At 45.2% G+C, this 18,569-nt stretch overlaps 1 protein-coding gene across 2 annotated transcripts in view; it reads right to left on the bottom strand.

Moving 5' to 3' along the window:
- FLT4 (fms related receptor tyrosine kinase 4) overlaps positions 1–18,569 on the bottom strand; it is a 150,750-nt gene that overhangs the window by 52,323 nt on the left and 79,858 nt on the right. For both annotated transcript variants that reach the window (XM_053298500.1, XM_053298499.1), the window contains exons 7-11: positions 17,957–18,128; positions 16,372–16,489; positions 15,236–15,390; positions 12,780–12,942; positions 149–290 (exon numbers count right to left, since the gene is read on the bottom strand). In XM_053298500.1, the coding sequence (XP_053154475.1) occupies positions 149–290; positions 12,780–12,942; positions 15,236–15,390; positions 16,372–16,489; positions 17,957–18,128 (750 nt within the window). The remainder of the gene's footprint in view (positions 1–148; positions 291–12,779; positions 12,943–15,235; positions 15,391–16,371; positions 16,490–17,956; positions 18,129–18,569) is intronic.

The following is an 18,569-nucleotide window of genomic DNA, read 5'->3' as shown; positions in this document are numbered from 1 at the left end:
TAGTGAGCGTTTGACGGGCGATATGTTGAAACAGCGGCATAACAGACTGACCATGCAGTGAAGCAACTCAGGCAGACTTCAGGCGAGTCTGAGGTATCTCTCTTCCATCTTCTTCCAATACTGAAAGGAAACAGGGAAGTGGTCTCACCTTGTTCCTTCCTTCCACAAACTCTGTCCAGGTGTCGATGCTCTCAATGGGGTTCACAGCATCCTGCTGCAACACATTCTTCCAGTCCTTACACTCTGGCATTCGGTCCCGCTGATGGCGCTTTACAGCCCTCCGTCTGCTACTATTTATCCAGAAGCCGTGAAAGAGAAGGAGATGAAGAAACAGGAGATCTTGTGAGCAGGGAAATCACTATAGAAAAGTGTACAGAAGAAAGCTACAATACTGGATATATTATATGATATAATTAGGAAAAAATAACTCAGTTTGAGTTCTTGGTGCTTGAATTCCTTAGATAGATGGGGCTGGTCTGCAGAAGGAGAGCCTTGTGGATATGAGTAAAAGTATTTCTAATGTTCAAGGCCTGGAGATGTCAATAGATTCTTTGATAATAGGGGTCCAGGAGTCATATTGCCACTGTTTGTGTTAAGGAGAGTCTGTCATGGTGTGTGGTATCCTGAGGTATGGGTCAGAAGACCAGGCTCAAGTGTAATGCAATGGGTACCTAGGTAGAGTGTTCTGGAAGATGAATACATGGTGGGAAAGGGCTGGGCAACTGGCAGTCCAGAGCATTTGTGAGCATGCTGGATTGTGCTGACCCTCAGTTTATTATCTGGAGATTAGTGTGGCCCCCAGGAATACAGGAGGTTAGATATCCTTGCGCTAGAGGAGATGGGAAGACAGAACTCCACTGTGGAGTGAGTAAGAGTGAGAATCTGTGTAAACAACAGGAAATCATGATGAAGTCTCTTGCATCCTCTGGAGCTGGGCTAAGCAGAAACATTGTGGCCTTGGGAGACAGTGCTCATAATTCAACAGCTCTTCTTCTTCCTGACAGCACCACAAAGCATTCTGATGAGACTGGAAATGCCCTTGTTTCCTTAACCACTCAAACAGCACATTCATGGCATCAGTATTTATATAGACACCCTACTTCCTCCAGGGTCAATAATGTCCCCTCCTCACATTCCTCTCTACTTTTGAGGCCTCTTTCTCTCTTTCAGCCTCAATATAACACTTTCCTCATAAAATGTCCTAGCAATTCTATCCAAAGGAAGAGGAGGCAGCTTCACTCCTGTGCATTAACCACCTGGAACGGAGATAGGTGTCATATAACTGTCATAGTTTCTAACAACACTTCCACAACTACTTTAGGTTGGAGTCTATCATACCATGTCAAACATGGCCTCCACAAATTTTGAAACCCACACACCATGAAACCAATCCCCCGCAGTGCATGTTGAGTGCATGTCCTGTCAGAACCAAAGTTCAAAAATCATACCTCTCCTGCTAACTGGTCAGAGTCGTTGGACAAAAGGAACATTATAGGGAGTCACAAATACCATAACAACTACAGCTGATCAGGCTATGGTGAAGTAGGGTTTGTGATCCACTGCAGCTGCTTGAGCTATGCTAATGGAGAAAGGACAGAGTGGTACTCTGTTCCCCAACCCAGCCAAAGCACGCTCCCATAAAGCAGACTGGGAGGAGCCAGAGAGTTCACACCTTTCCTTGCAACTGCTGGACTCTCCTTGGGGAGGTCTGCTTTACACTCCCAGAACCATGCAACTAAGAGGCCTATTTTGGTGTTAGATATCAAGGGGGACAGCGTCCATTAAATTCTAGCATGTTAATCTTTAGCCTAGAACTGTATGCCAGAGATCTTCACACAGATTAACTGGACTGCTGTGGTTGCTAATCTGGGCCAATGTAAATGGACATGAGAGTATTATGATTGCACTAAGTCTAAGCAAAGCCAGAAAGCTGCTTCTGGAAAAGTAGATATAACAGCCCACTCTGTCGCATTACTCTTAAATGCAGAGCACCATTGTTAATATTTCTTGCTGCAAACTTTGTAAAATGATGTTACACAAGACCAAAGTCTGGGATGAACAGGTTTTATTTAATGCTGTGTAATTCTTACAGCAACCAGACTCAAAATGATGGCAGTTCTCCGCTTGTGTTCCTTATAACTGCTTCCTTCCATGTACCCAACTAAAGGAATGCTTTGGTTCCTACCATAATTACATCTCTCTTTTAGAGCAGTTATCACTCTCTAGTAGGTTTTCTTATTACTGTAGTAATAAGATGTAGTCACGGTGGCCAACACCTTCTCTGAAGCCTCTCTTACTTACACTGAGTACTGCAACAGTTCCCTTTGTTTTGTCTTGGGGCTCTAGATTGCCTATATCTGAGGCAGGCAGGCTCATCTACATTCCAGCTTGTTTCATCTGGCATCAGCTCAAGACTTTTAATGCTCTACACAATAGGGATGTACACAGAACCATTCGGTGCTCCATTCTCAGGGTGCTGAACTGCTTCCGTCAACCGGCGTTTGAGCCAGTTCGGAGGGCAGGGGGGTTCTTTAAGGGGCAGGGGAGGCGCTGCCTACCTGCCAGCCCCTGCCCCACTGCCTTTCCCCTGCCAGCGCTCTTGCAAAAAATGGGTACACAGGGCTGCAGCGTGCCTTCCTGCAGCCCTGGTCAGTGTCTCCACGCAAATGGCTGATGCACATGTATGCTGTGCGCATGCGTCAGCCATTTGTGTGGCGATGCTGACTGAGGCTGCAGGGAGGCACACTGCAACCCTGTGCACCCACTTTTTGCGAGTGTGCTGGTGGTGGGAAAGGGTGAGGCAGGATCTGGCAGGTAGGCAGCGCCTCCCCTGCCCCTTAAAGAACCCCAACCTCCCGGGAGTGCATGGAACTGGTTCCATGCACATCCCTACTCAACAGTTCTCTTCTGCTCATCAGTCTGAGCCAACTATGTTATTGGTGTTACGTTGCTCAGTAGCTTAAGTTTCCACACTCTGTTTTGTCAGAAAGTAACTGGGTCTTTCACATGCAACCACTTAAAGACATTGCACATTCGTCATGCTGATGTCTCAGTTTCTCTTGACAAATTTCAGATGGTATCAGCTGAGATGTAACAATGGTGCTGAGACAAGCAGTTTGGTTCTCAAATGTCTCTGTATTAAAAATTGTGCAGGTAGCCCTGTGTTGTATTCTATCTAGCAAGCTTTTATGTTTTGTTAATTAGAAGTTTGTCCCTGTGGGGATCCTGCAGTAAGGGGTGGAGTCAAAAAGGAAAAGGAGGGGAAAGGGAGAAAAAATGGAGTTGTTTCTGAATAAAGCTTAAACAAACATAGGGCTTCTTTGTGTTTAAGAGGGAAGCAGCTACAAAACATTTGGTGATGAGATTTTGAACCAGCTATGTGTGTGAGCCTGCAAAGTTTGTGAAAATTCCCACACATTCATTTCATTGCATGACTGGGCCTACATTCCTGAACTGCTGCATTCTACTATTGCTGCTGCTGCTGATTGTTTCTGCTAAATCTTTGGAACACAACTGCAGATTGTTTATCTCGACTTCCACTTCCAGGCCAAGAGACAATCACAGAAGAAGAGGATGACGGAGTAGTAATTGTGTTCATCCACTCATGGAATGATCACGTCTTCTGAGTGGAAAGCGGCCCTCAGTGCTGATCAGGTGCTTACTGAACATAAACCTTACATAACTAATGGATGGCCCTGCAAAAACAGGGCACCTGGACATCTTCATGTATGAACAGACCATACATGCACGTAGCAAGTGAGCTGTCCCTTCTCAATGAGCTGCTGCTGAGGACTGATTGTTTGGTGATGTTTCTTTACAAGCAAAAGTGATAAAATTGCCCATGAAGGTCACTTGGGCTTGAGCTTGAATCAGAGAAGGCTGTTACAATTGACATTGTTACAAACTATGCCATTGGGGGATACCTATGTGTTCCTACTGCAGTGCTGTAGCAAATTTGGTTCAAACCAGTTAGACAGTTCACAAGTTAGTTCACTTGCACCTCAAAAGTTTACACATCCACCATCTTGAATTGGGGTGGATGACATCATCACAGACTATGCCATTAAGGCTATTAAACACCCTGTTTCTCCTATAGATATAGTCCTGTAATCTAGTAGGCTAAGATACAGATCCAGGTCATCCAGATAAGATTTCTTTAGACTCTTATTTATTATTTGTATTATTCTTTCTGCCATTTCATTGGACTGAGAATAGAATGGAGTTGATGTATTAGTAATAATAAATAAATTAATTAATAATAATTATTATTACATTTCTATCCCTAGAAATCTACATTTCTATCTATTTCTAGCCTGCTGGAGAGGAAGAGAAGAGGATACCATCTACTCCAGGGTGAGAGGCTGGGGTGCCTGCCTGGCTGCCTCTTCTCTTCTGCCCCCCTGGTTGCCATCTGCCTCCCCCCAGGACTGCTTGTGGAGAGGCTTTGCGGGACTGGGGCTGCAAGGGTGACTGTGCAGTTTTTCCTGGTTCCACCTGCTGAGCTTACTGCTCAGCCTATATAGGAAGATTGCCAGTGGCGGCGGGCCAGCCATCAGCAGGGTCGCCACCGAAGGGGCAACACCAAAGGGGGTTGCCCCTTTGGGGGAGCCACTTCGGGGGAGAATCGAGGGCGAGGGCTGGACATTTTGTCCAACTATTTGTATAGAGGGAGGCATTCAATAGTGGGGCTTCCATTTAATCAGTTTTAAGTTGTGCTGAAGTTGGGTTGAAGTTGTAATGTGTGTGGGTTTGTCTAGAGATGGGGAGGCAGGAAGCGCCTTCATTGAATGTGGGGCTGCTATTCCAGTGGTGGTGGGGAACAGAAGAAGTAATGTTGGCAGGTCAGCAGGCCGTTCCAGGGGAAGGGTAGTCAGAAACCTAATATCTGTCTCTCCTTCCGGCTGTCCTGCCAGCTCTTTGACCTCGGGGAGCACTGCCAACAACCCACATAACCTTACCTTGCTCCTCTGCAATGCCAGGTCAGTCCAAAATAAATCAGAACTCATCCATGGTTTGATTATGGATGAAGGGGCCGACCTGGTGTGTATTACCAAGACTTGGTTGGCGGAGGCTAGTGGCCCAGTCTGGTCCCAGCTTCTTCCTCCAGGATATTCTGTAGAGGAGCAGGTGAGGGGACGTGGGCGGGGAGGTGGAGTGGCTGTGGTCTTTAAGGATAACATCTCCCTTACCAGGGTCCCTGTTAGGGTATCGGACCATATTGAAGGTGTGTACTTGAGTTTGGGGACCAGGGATAGATTGGGACTTCTGTTGGTGTACCGATCGCCCCACTGCCCAGCGGAATCCCTTACTGAGCTCATGGACTTGGTCGTGGAACTTGCGTTGGAGACTCAAAGACTTTTGGTGCTGCGGGACTTCAATGTTCATTTAGGGACCAATTTGTCCGGGGCAGCTAAGGAGTTCATAGCAGCCATGACAACTATGGGCCTATCCCAAGCGGTCTCTGGACCGACGCATATTACAGGTCACACACTTGATTTGGTCTTTTACTCTAATCAGGGTGGTGTTCCGTGGGTGGGGACTCCTATGATCTCCCCACTGTCATGGATGGACCACCATCTGGTTAAGGTTGGACTTATAACTGCTTTCCACCTCCGCAGGGGCGAGGGGCCTATTAGAATGGTCTGCCCGAAGAGGTTACTGGATTGGGTAGGATTCCAAGAAGCCATGGAGGGATTCAATGTTGGCTCTGCTGGTGATCCTGTTGATGCCCTGGTTGAGAATTGGAACAACTTGCTCACCAGGGCAGTAGACACGATTGCTCCTAAGCGTACCCTCCAACTTGCTTTAAAATTGGCCTCTTGGTATTCGGAAGATCTACGGGGGCTGAAGCGGCAAGGTAGTCGACTGGAGCAAAAGTGGAGAAAGACTCAACTCGAATCCGACAGATTACGACATGGAGCACATTTAAAGATCTATGCTCAGGCGATACGTGCAGCAAAGAAGCGGTTCTTTTCTGCCTGTATTGCCTCTGTGAGCTGACATCCAGCGGAGTTGTTCAGGGTTGTGAGAGGACTAGTATCTGCCCCCTCTCCCTTGAACCAGAATTTGGAAGCATCAGTCACCCGCTGTGATGTGTTTAATGAATTTTTCGCAGACAAAATCTCTCGGATTCGGACCGACTTAGATGGAGACTCTACAATTAATTTGATTTCTGAGCTGGAGGTGTCCGACAACTCCTCTTATGTGATTCGACTGGATCAATTTCAGTTTGTGACTCCTGATGATGTGGACAAGCTGCTTGGAACGGTGAGGCCTACCACTTGTTCTCTTGATCCTTGTCCAACATGGCTTGTTCGATCTAGCAGGGAGTCTGTTGTAGGTGGCCTGGTAGAAATCATAAATGCTTCTCTGAGGGAGGGCAGGATGCCTCCTTGTCTTAAGGAGGCAATTATTAGACCTCTTCTAAAGAAGCCTGCATTAGATCCCTCAGAGTTGAGCAATTATAGGGCAGTTTTCAATCTCCCATGGCTGGGCAAGGTAATTGAGAGGGTGGTGGCCTCTCAGCTCCAGGCAGTCTTGGAGGAAACTGATTATCTAGACCCATTTCAAACTGGTTTTCGGGCAGGCTATGGGGTGGAGACTGCCTTGGTTGGCCTGATGGATGATCTCCAATTGGCAATTGACAGAGGAAGTGTGACTCTGTTGGTCCTCTTGGATCTCTTGGCGGCTTTTGATACTATTGACCATAGTATCCTTCTGGAACGTCTGAGGGTGTTGGGGGTGGGAGGCACTTTTTTACAGTGGTTCCGCTCCTACCTCTCGGACAGATTCCAGATGGTGTTGATTGGAGATTGTTGCTCTTCGAAATCTGAGCTTAAGTATGGTGTCCCTCAAGGCTCTGTACTCTCTCCAGTGCTTTTTAACATCTACATGGAACTACTGGGAGAGATCATCAAGGGATTTGGAGCTGGGTGTTACCAGTATGCTGATGACACCCAGATCTACTTCTCCATGTCAACTTTTTCAGGAGTTGGGCATATCCTCTCTAAATGCCTGCCTGGAAGCAGTAATGGGCTGGATGAGGGAGAATCAACTGAAGCTGAATCCAGATAAGACGGAGGTACTTATTGTGCGGGGTCAGAACTCTAGAGACGATTTTGATCTACCTGTTCTAGACGGGGTCACACTTACCCAAAAGGAACAGGTTTGCAGGTTGGGAGTACTTCTGGATCAACCTTTCTCCTTGGTTTCTCAGGCTGAGGCGGTGGCCAGGGGTGCTTTCTATCAGCTCCAGCTGATACGCCAGCTGCCCCCGTTTCTTGAGATCAATGACGTCAAAACAGTGGTACATTTGTTGGTAACCTCCAGACTTGACTTCTGTAATGTGCTCTACGTGGGGCTGCCTTTGTACATAGTCCAGAAACTTCAGTTGGTTCAGAATGCGGCAGCCAGGTTGGTCTCTGGGTCATCTCGGAGAGACCACATTACTCCTCTGTTGATGAAGCTATACTGGCTGCCAACAGGTTTCCGGGCAAAATACAACGTGCTAGTTATAAAGCCCTAAATGGCTTACGCCCTGGGTATTTAAGAGAGAGTCTTCTTCGCTATGAGCCCCACCGCCCATTGAGGTCTCTTGAGGAGGTCCATCTCCAGTTGCCGCCAACTTGTTTGGTGGCTACACAGAGACGGGCCTTCTCGGCTGCTGCCCCGAAATTGTGGAATGCGCTCCCTGCTGGGATACGAGCCTCTTCATCTCTGGCAATTTTTAAAAAACTTCTGAAAACATATCTCTTCAACCAGGCTTTCTCAGCTTTTTAAAACTTGTTTTTAAATTGTTCTGATTATTTAATTGCTCTTTTACGATGTTTTTAATTGTTAATCATTGTTTTATGTTTTATAATTTTTGTTTTAATTATTAAATGATTTTAATGGTGTTTTAATGTAAACCGCCCTGAGCCTTTTGGAAGGGCGGTATAAAAGTTTTAATCATCATCATCATCATCATCATCCCACTCTTCCTCCAAGGAGCCCAGACATGGTTATGTTTATCCTCACAACAATCCTGTGAGGTAGGATTACTGGCCCAGAGTCACCCAGTGAGTTTCATGGCTGAATGGGGATTTGAACTCAGGTCTACCCAGTCCTAGTCCAACACTCTAACTACTACATTACACTGGCTCCACTATACCACACAAAATCCCATTCTTAAAACATTTTGAAGACTCTGGAGCAAAAATGTACAGTGTTTTCACTCACAATCTTTCCTGATATACTATGCCTTGAAAATATCAATTCCCAATGTTTGATTACTGATTACTTGTGATGCTTTAATATATCTTGAATAGTAACCAACTAGACGACCACAGTATTTTTCTTTACATTCAAAAAATCAGTTTCCAGCTTTTTTGGAATCTCATGAAGTAAATAGGTTCTTTTCATTTTTTATTTCTGAAGATCTAAGATCTGATACATCACTGTAACAATTTGAGCACACTTGCTGACCGATAAGCAGCTTCTCAGGTCCTTCTTTTATATAGTTCAATTTCCAGGGGCATGGTATTCAGTTTCCTTAGGTCTTGTGGTGCTAAGATTTTGTCATTTTAAAATACAAATCCATCACTGTTTCTTCACAAATGGACTGCTGGACTAGTGTCCATTCATTTATTTTTGTATCTGGGCCCAGTTCCATTGGGAGTTGTCAGTGCTTTGGAGGTATATGCAGCAAGTGAACTTTTCTGCAAGAATACAGCATCCAATACTCTAGAACTCACATCTTCTGCCAGATTTGGCGATTATTTCACATTATAATACTTCAGACACCGTGTTCTGTAGTAGCTCCATTAACTGCTTAAATGCTACTTCATGGATTTCCACCCAATCAAGCTCAACAACATGGATCAATAACTGACTTAATAGGGTTGTCACTATCACCACATTTGAAATAAACTTTACTGGATTATTCCTAGCAAACCTTGTAGAACAGCTTTGTTATTTGGACTAGACATTTCAGCCATGGCCTTTGTTTTAGCTACATCAGGTTTTAACTTTCTGGGGGGCCGTTAATATAACCCTGAGAAGTTTTATTTCCAACACAACAGATCTGCATATTCCTTTATTCAGTTTCCATTCCTTCTCTTGTCTAGACCTCATTACAGCTTCTCATTATGTTCTTGTCCGCTTTTTCATCCTTTGGTTTAGCTCTACTGCACACAATCGGGCAGGCAGAAAGCAGGGGTAAAGCCTACCTTCCCCACAGATGATCCGAACTGGTCCCAGCCACGCTGAGCCACCACGCACACGATCGTCACAGCAGCAACTGGCTCAGTGTTCCAGAGGCTGGGGAATCCCACAATGCTCTGTGAAAGGAGCGCAGTGTATTGGGGGATTCCCCTGGGAGACTAGGTGCTCGTCTCTGTGTCAGTGCAGGTTGCAAGCAGCCTGCACCGACACATGATCCCGGAGTCTGGGTTAACAGTGTGCTTGCTAGGAGCTAAGAGATGGGCTTTGGCACTGGGTTTGGCGCTGTGGATCCCGGCGGTTCTCACGGGTAGCCAAACCCAGGCTTGGCTGCCCATGAAAACAGCCTCAATGAATGACAATGTTGTGCTTATGAAAAGGTGAATTAAATGTACATAGACTAGAATCTTTGACATTCAGATGAATTTGCCATATTCTACTACTGGCATCAAGGAGTGTAAATGTTTCAGCTCTTACCAACTTACTGATGAATTCTTCTATAGTAGGCAATTAAAAATGTTCTCTTACAGTTTCTTTGTTGATTTATTTTATTAGATATCTCTTGGTCTTAGCTGCTTTTTTCCAGGCTTAGCCAGAATAACTATTGGACTGACCCACTCTGTAGGTTCGTCTACCTTGATTATCGCCTTCAGTTTTTCTAAACAATTTAGTTCCTTTTGAAACATATCTTTGTAATCTATATCAGCATTCACACTGATCTTCTAGGTCTGATCTATTAAATGGGAGATTAGACTATAGAGTTAGTCTAATCTATAGAGTTAGTCTAACTTCCAGCCTAATAATTTTCGGTTTGCTGCATTCATTTTATGCAGATAAATAAACACTAGGAAAACCCCCACAGATCTGGCATTGTAGTACTTTATGCCTGCATTATTTCCATGCACAAACAGCAGGAAGCTTTTACGTTATTTTTGCCACCAGTATGGTCAGAAGCAAATTTCTTGTAAAAGGCAACCAAACTCTATAGTTTCCTAATAGCAGTACAAATTGCAGCAAGTACCAGATAGCAAAGTTAACATCTGGTTTACTAGATGTTTTTAAATATAGGAGAAAGAGCTGCTTAATAATAAGTTATTCTTCATCTTGGGGCATTGTATGTATCATTCTTCCTTTGGCCCACTCAACTATCCAATGGCCAACTAAGCTCATTTTACAAATTGCTTTTTCAGACAGCTATTGGTTCAGATAATATCTTATTCATATTTGTATAGAATTGCTTCACGGCTCTGGTTTAAATTGAAGCAAGACTACCCAATTTTCTCATGCTGACAGCCAAATTAGAAGCTATTTATTTGTTCAGATTTTATACTGCCTTTCATAAGACATCCTTTTAAAAAAAAGTTAAAATACAGCAAAACTACATAAAAATCACATTAAAACCTTAAAGTCAGTTAACCAATTAAAACCATAAAACACCCCAAACAAAAAAAACCCATTAAAAATACAAACAGAAGCAGGAAAGCTGAGACACCCGGCAGGCCCTAAGGGGTAAAAGCCTGAACAAATAAAAATGTCTTTAGTTGTGTTTTTTTAAAAGCCACAGATGTCAAAGAGCAGACCAGGAGAACATTCCATAGCCTGGGAGCAACAACAGAGAAGGCCCTGTTCCGCATGTATGACAATTTAGTCTATCTCAGCACTGGCACATGGAGCAAAGGCCCCTCTGACAACCTTGTTGGGTGGGCAGAAACACTTGGGAGCAGACAGTAATTCAGATATCCAGGACCCAAACCATTACAGGCTTCAAAGGTAATAACCCGCACACGGATGATAGAGGTCCATAAAATTATGCATGGTGTGGAGAAAGTGGATAGAGAGAAATTCTTCTCCCTCTCACATAACACTAGAACCAGAGGTCAGCCCATGAAATTGATTGCCAGGAAATCTAGGACCAACAAATGGAAGTACTTTTTCACGTAACGCATCATCAACTTGTGGAATTCTCTGCCACAAGATGTGGTGACAGCCAACAACCTGGATGGCTATAAGAGGGGTTTGGATAACTTCATGGAGGAGATGTGTATCAACGGCTACTAGTTGGAGGGCTATAGGCCACCTACAGCCTCAGAGGCAGGATGCCTCTGAATACCAGATGCAGGGGAGTAACAGCAGGAGAGAGGGCATGCCCTCAATTCCTGCCTGTGGCTTCCAGATGCATGTGGTGGGCCACTGTGTGAAACAGGATGCTGGACTAGATGGGCCTTGGGCCTGATCCAGCAGGGCTATTCTTATGTTCTTATGTTCTTGAATTGGTTCTGGAAACAAACTGACAGCAAAAGAGAAGCAGCTATGTAGAACATCCATCAACTAGCTTTCCTTTTTTAATGTTTAAGAGCAGGCACCCTCTCTTTTGATTGGGGGAGTGGCATTGGAGAAGGGTTTTAACTCTTCTCCCTATTTTCCCAATTTAATGCCCCCCACGTGCCCACAAAACTGCCCCACAGGGGAAAATATACAGGCTCCTGTATGGTACATTTTCCCAAGAGTCAAATACCACCTTCAAGATGAGCAAGTTAAATTGGGGAAATGATAGGGCAAGGGGAAAGGAATATCCCTCCTGCACACACCACCTTCCTAACCTAAATCAGGCCACTTTTCAATTCAAAAAAGTGGGAGATTGTATTCATGCATTTCCTCCATCAAGTCCAGCTGAGCCAATAGTTCAAAGATGTCCTCCAGTGGCCAGTAGAGAAAGGCCAATGTGGCTGGGGATGATGGATGTTGTAGTCCAACAGCAGCTGGGGATCCAAGTTTGACAACGGCTGCTCTAAGAGGAACATTCTGTGCAGACCTAATCAGAAGCAGTTTCATTCATTACCAGAAGAAAAGCACGCCCTGCTTCAGTCTGGGTTACTCCTGAAATCTGACATGCAAATGCAGTTTATCTCCCAATTTCCTGCTTACCAGAGGAATGTGGGAGCTATTTCTCCATAGTCCAATCCCATGCTAACCTCGTCACACCTGTTAGGAGGAAATGTTGGGTGGGCCAAATTACATGATCCTTTCCCACACTCTCATCAATCCTCCCTCTGGAGCCTGGATGATGCTGGCATAAGAACAACCTGTGCATCTGGTTTAGAAACTGATGATCTTGCACTAGAACCAGAATCCATTCTTTTTTCATTGTGTATCTCTTATTCTCTCTGATCAAGATAGTCACATTAACCAATTATTTTAAAAGAGTTTGATCTTCTTCTTGTGATTTTTAAGGAATTAACAGACTGCAGGGAGCTCCTGTTAACTTTATAGTTTTCTCCCCACTAGGACATCAATGGCTAGAGTGCAACTCATCACACGGACTAAAATATTTTCCGAAGTTACTGCAAGTGTCCCTCAAAGGGTCTGTGGCAATGTTGAGAAAAACCTCCCAGTATGTGTGGGGAACCACTGCACAGAAAGAATTCATTACATGGAGACAGTCATCATGTGATCTAGTTTAAATCAGTCTCCATGTGTTAGCCATATCATGCCCATTGGCCTGAAGCACCATGCCAAGACCTCCCCTCTCTTGCTGCTAGTATTAAGAATCCAGCAAAGAGTGAAGGAGGGAAGTCACTTACAGACTGCGCTGGGAGAACATCGGGCAGGGCGTCCAAGGCCTCCACTGCCACTGGATTGTTCCTGGGGCTGGGATGCCATAGACAGTGCAGGTGAGTGCTTGCCGGCTCTTGCGGGAATAGATGTTGGGTGAAGATGCTTCTTTCTCATGGATGTGTGGAGGAACTGAAATCAGAAAAATATTATGATGTCAGTCTTGGAAAAGGCTCCTCTGGAGGAGGTTGCTTGTGCTGCTTCCTCTGCCAGTCCTCTATGTGCCCAAGCCATTCTCCTGTCTCCTTCCCTCCTCCTTAACTCATGCTGCTGCCACCACCATCATAAGAAGCTGCCATATACTGAGTCAGACCCTTGGTCCATCTAGCTCAGTATTGTCTACACAGACTGGCAGTGGCTTCTTCAAGGTTGCAGGAAGGAATCTCTCTCAGCCCTGTCTTGGAGATGCCAGGGGGAAAACATGGAAACTAGATGCTCTTCGCAGAGCGGCTCTATCCCCTGAAGGGAATATCTTACAGTGCTCATGCATGTAGTCTCCCATTCAAATGCAACCAGGGCAGACCCTGCTTAGCAGGGTAGTCATGCTTGCTATCACAAGACCAGTCTCCTCCCACCATAGCTAGTTATTTTCCTTCTCCCCTAGGAAATTATTCCGGGTGTCTGTCCCAGGTAAAGTTGTGCTATCGAGTCAGTGTCAACTCTGGCGACCACAGAGCCATGTGGTTTTTCTTTGGTAGAATATAGGGGGGGGGGGTTACCATTGCCATCTCCCACGCACTATGAGATGATGCCTTTCAGCATCTTCCTATATTGCTGCTGCCCTATATAGGTGTTTCCCATAGTCTGGGAAACATACCATCAGGATTCGAACTGGCAACCTTTTGCTCGCTAGGCAAGTTACTTGCCTGCTGCGCCATTAGGTGTGTCTTAGACAGTAGCATTTTAAAGCTAAACAAGGGAGAGTGAGAGAACTTGCTTGCAGTTTTAACTGTGCTGCCCTGTGTTAAGCCCCTGGTGGCGCAGTGGTAAAACTGCCGCCCTGTAACCAGAAGGTTACAAGTTCGATCCTGACCAGGGGCTCAAGGTTGACTCAGCCTTCCATCCTTCTGAGGTCGGTAAAATGAGTACCCAGAATGTTGGGGGCAATATGCTAAATCATTGTAAACCGCTTAGAGAGCTTCCAGCTATAGAGCGGTATATAAATGTAAGTGCTATTGCTATTGCTATTAAACAGGGCAGAACTACGAAGTTCATATATGCTGGTCTTTTCCTGCTGTTGGAAGCCATTATGGTAGTGATGGGGACTCCTTGTTACCAAAGGGCAACCGTTTCCTGCTACAGATGAGCAAGCAAATACTGAATGACCAGTTGTCATATACAGTAATTCAGCACCTTTTGTTTTAGAACGTAGCAACTGAAAGTGATGGGTAAAGTGGTGTACTTGTGATAACACTGTGAAGTGTTTACAGTGCATTTAATGCATTGGAGTGCCCCCCCCCTTTCCCACAAGCACTTACGTGATGTGACTGCCAGGATGCTATGCATGACAGACTAGCTCAGTGCTAGTCCCCTGTGCAGTCTCACAGACTATGTGTAACTATATATACTTTTCTCATAATGAGACTCCTGATTTGCTCCTCTTCTCATATCTCATCATCTTTTCACCTTCTGCTCCACTGAACCAATGTGATGATCTGTACAAAGCGGAAGGATAGCAGACTAGAGGGAGTTTGAGTGCAGTGTGGTTAAGTGATGTGACTGCACCACTTGTGATGTGATGTGGCAAGTGTGGTGCACTGGGGGATTCCCCCGGGGACAGGCGCTCTAGGCACCTGTCTCTGTGTCGGTGTGAGCGACAAGTAGCCCGTGCTGACACATGATCCCCAGAGCCAGGTGAAGGGCGCATTTGCTAAGAGCCAGGCTTTGGCGGTGGGTTTGGCACTGTGGCACTGCTGGGATTCACGTGGATCCCAGCAGTTCTCATGGGCAGCCAAGCTGAGGCTTGGCTGCTCATGAGAACAGCCTCCTTATCTCTTAGATGAGTCCATCTCTGCCCTGAAACACAACCTGGAGCTACCCAGTGAAATTTATAGCTCAGCAGGTAGTTAAACACAAGTTTTCCTGGTCCCAATTTGCCACTCTACCCACAAGATTATACTGGCTCTCCATCCTCACCCTACTTAGAGTGATAAAGAACTCGGAGCTTGCCCTGACTGCATGCTTTTTAAAGCTTTCTTTCTTTCTTTCTTTCTTTCTTTCTTTCTTTCTTTCTTTCTTTCTTTCTTTCTTTCTTTCTTTCTTTCTTTCGCTTGCTACAGATAAATCTCTGATGGGAACAAGAGTTGAGAAGGCTCCTGCTCATGGACAACTTGATGGACTAAACCCACCAGGGATGAATGGGTGTCAGATGACATGCGTGCCTCCAGAGGACTGACCTTCCATTCCCAAGCTGCTGTGTCCTTACCATTGACCACCAACTGCAGACTAATGTTCTTCTCCAGGCCAGCCAGCTCGTTCCTCAGGACCAAAGTGTAAATGCCAGAATTTTGCTCTGCCACATCCTTGATCTGCATGGAGTATTGAGAGTGCCTGTGGGAAATTAACTTTCCATCCTTAAACCTAGGCAGAAGCAGAGAGAGGAGATGTGTGTGTATGGAAAAGCATATTCCTTCTGAAAGGCAATCACAGGGCTTCAGCCAATGAGATGGGGCACTTTCTCAAAAAGTGTTTGCTTCCTAATTTCCCCAAGGAATATTTCCCCATAGTGCATTTACTAGCTAAAAACCCTCAACAATTTTTGGGGGGGGGGCAGCAGGTGTATATTGAGATTAATAAATAGTTTCTTCACTGCCTTGTGATAACTTTCACAACTGCCATCTGTGATAATCCACTGCTCCTTGAGTGAGCAAGAGAATAAAATGAAGGGCTTATAATGTTTATTCTTTTATACCCAATGTACAACGTAAATTAATTTTTTATAAATAATAAAGTGAAGTAGAATTTATCTCCCTGACTCTACCTTCCATTCCAGCTTTATTCTGCCAGGCTAATCAGCCCACAGGAACTTTGGGGGGATCACCACCTTTGGCCAGGGCAGAGCTGGAACTATAAGCCTGTTTCCACAAGCCAGACCATAAGCCAGCTGCCTACACACCAGATTCCATGGCTTTCCCTTAGTCAGAAAGATCTAAGCCTGCTGCAAGTATAACAGGTGTTTCACAGCCATGGAGAATGTGAGACAGCACTTGCATGTGGGTGGATGCTTTCTCTGTGTGTGCATGTATATGTTTGGCAACAAAGCTAATGATGAGGGAGATATTTTTCCCTTGCCACTAATGTCTGCCAGAAATCTGGGGGGTGGTGAGACTGAGGAGGATTTTTTATGTCTCTGATGAAAAGACTGGCTTGTTTCTCCACAGCACAGGAGAACGCCAAAGCCCAGTTCCTCACACGATGTGGGTGGCGGGGGGCAGGGTCTCTCCTGTGGCAACAGAGTAGAGCATGATGCTTCTTAATTAGACTGGTCTTTAATTAGAGCATGGTGCTTCTTAATTAGTCCTCAAAGTCTGCTAAGCTTGTGTATTAAGAGAAAATCATTACCACTGGAACTCGGGCTGGGGGTAGGCAACCACTTTCACTGGCAGCTTCACAATTTCATCGCCTGCTGTTGCTTCAACCACTGGGCCCTTCCTCCATTCCACATTGATGAAGGGCTTCTCTGTAAAGCCAGTACAATAAAGAACACACAGAACGGAAGTTGTCAGAGAAGCTTGCTGAGGCAACAGCAGAGTTGTTAAACATAAAAAAATGAGGCCCTTTCAGAAAACAATCAGCATGTATGCACAAATATCCATTAGGTGCTAAATGTGTACGTTTGTACAGATATGGAAACAGTCTGTGATGATCACCCTAAATCACATTTTATACCATAAAAAGACACTGAGGCTATTCACACATTCAAAAACTAGTAGGACAAGTGTCCTCTATGTTTAGGAACGTAGGAAGTTGCCATATTCTGAGTCAGACCATTGGTCTATCTAGCTTAGTATGGTCTTCCACAGACTGGCAGAGGCTTCTCCAAGGTTGCAGGCAGGAATCTCTCTCAGCCCTATCTTGGAGAAGCCAGGGAGGGAACTTGGAACCTTCCGCTCTTCCCAGAGCAGCTCCATCCCCTAAGGGGAATATCTTACAGTGCTCATACTTCTAGTCTCCCATTCATATGCAACCAGGGTGGACCCTGCTTAGTTAAGGGGACACGTCATGCTTGCTACCACAAGCCCACCTCTCCTCTCCTTGGGAGATGTGCATGCCTGCGTTTGGGAGATGTGCATGCTCCAAACTATCAACTGTATGTGAGCAAACAACTAGAGAGGAGGAGGGAGTGATTGTGGGTGAGGCTGGAGGTGGGTAGGGCAGTGCTGTCCTATCCAGCTTTCATACCCAGCATTTTACCAAGGTAGAAGGAAATATGTCCTACCCAGTTTTTGATTGTGTGAACTGCCATACATCTGCCTTAGACTTCAGAAATACGAGCATACTTTATCCTAATAATAATGTTTCATTGGGTGGAAATTTGAATAGAAACTTACCAGTACGTTTGCCAGAACTTCTCTATTCAAGCAAAAGTTTGCTTTATGGGATGGTGGTGATTGGCTTATACTATAGATCACCTTTAGAATGATACAGGCACAAGGAGGACAAGTGTCTAGCTCCATACACTCAATGCACCAATCATCCAGCTGGTATAAAAACCAGCAGTCCCTTATTTACAAGGGAACTCCGCTCTGACGTCTCAGTGCCGGGGTGCTCCTACTACACTTAATATGATACTTGGTTATCTGATTACTTAGCTCAGGACAAGCCCTTAGCTCTTGTCTGCCAGGGACACTGGATTCCTGCTCTGCCAGTCCACAGTCAGAGAGTGTGGTGTGTCACATAATGGTGTTATCACCAACATGTGCAAATATGGTGGGCAACAGAGGACAAAAAGGATAGATTTCCCAGGTGGCTCTCCACTGCTTCCTTTGTCTGGGAAGTTTCCTTTCATTCAGCAAATCTCAGAGCATCTGACTTTCTCCATTGTCCAGGAGAAGGTCTGCTGTGCTGTCTTTAAGGCTGCTTTCAACTGTGTTAATTCACTAAAAGCACATAGAATATTTTCTTAGCCGGAGTTAAAGGTTTTTACCATGTACAATGACATCTATGCTCTCTTCGAGGTTCTGCTGCCCACTTGTAGCCATGCATGTATATTTTCCCAAGTCTTGCTGGCTCACATTTTGGATGATCAGGATGCTGGAGAGCTCAGTATGGGTCTGCTGGGAGCGCCTCTCAGGTACTTCTGTGACTTCCCGGTCCTTCTGCAGAAGAAGGTGATAGAAGGAAAGGAGCAGAAGATAAGAGATCAGGATAAATAATGTAGGAGGCAGTTTCTCCCCAAATCAAAGCATTCTGTCTTTCTGATTAAAAAAATGAAAGGCAGACATAGTGGTCAAAGGCTAGCTCTCACTGAGATGATAAACCTGTGTTGGGGCTGAACCACTTCAGACTGCATGTGTGGGCGCAAAGACCCTTCTCCTTTAAGTGAAAGCCCTGTGTGTGAAGAGAATCTTTTTGAATGGAAGAACATTCATCATGTGAGCTGCTCCTACCAACAGTCTGAAGTGGTACAGGCCAGACATGGGTGTACCAGCTCAGTGAGAACTAGACCAAAGAGACCTGGGAATTTCATCTCACAGCACAGAGAACATGGATATACCACAAAAAACAACAACGAGTAAAATAATTAGGCTCCAGATCCT

Source organism: Hemicordylus capensis, chromosome 2 (genome assembly GCF_027244095.1).
Source record: "Hemicordylus capensis ecotype Gifberg chromosome 2, rHemCap1.1.pri, whole genome shotgun sequence".
NCBI lineage: Eukaryota > Metazoa > Chordata > Lepidosauria > Squamata > Cordylidae > Hemicordylus > Hemicordylus capensis.
Note: the sequence above shows the minus strand (reverse complement) of the source record. Positions and strands in the feature narration are given on the sequence as shown.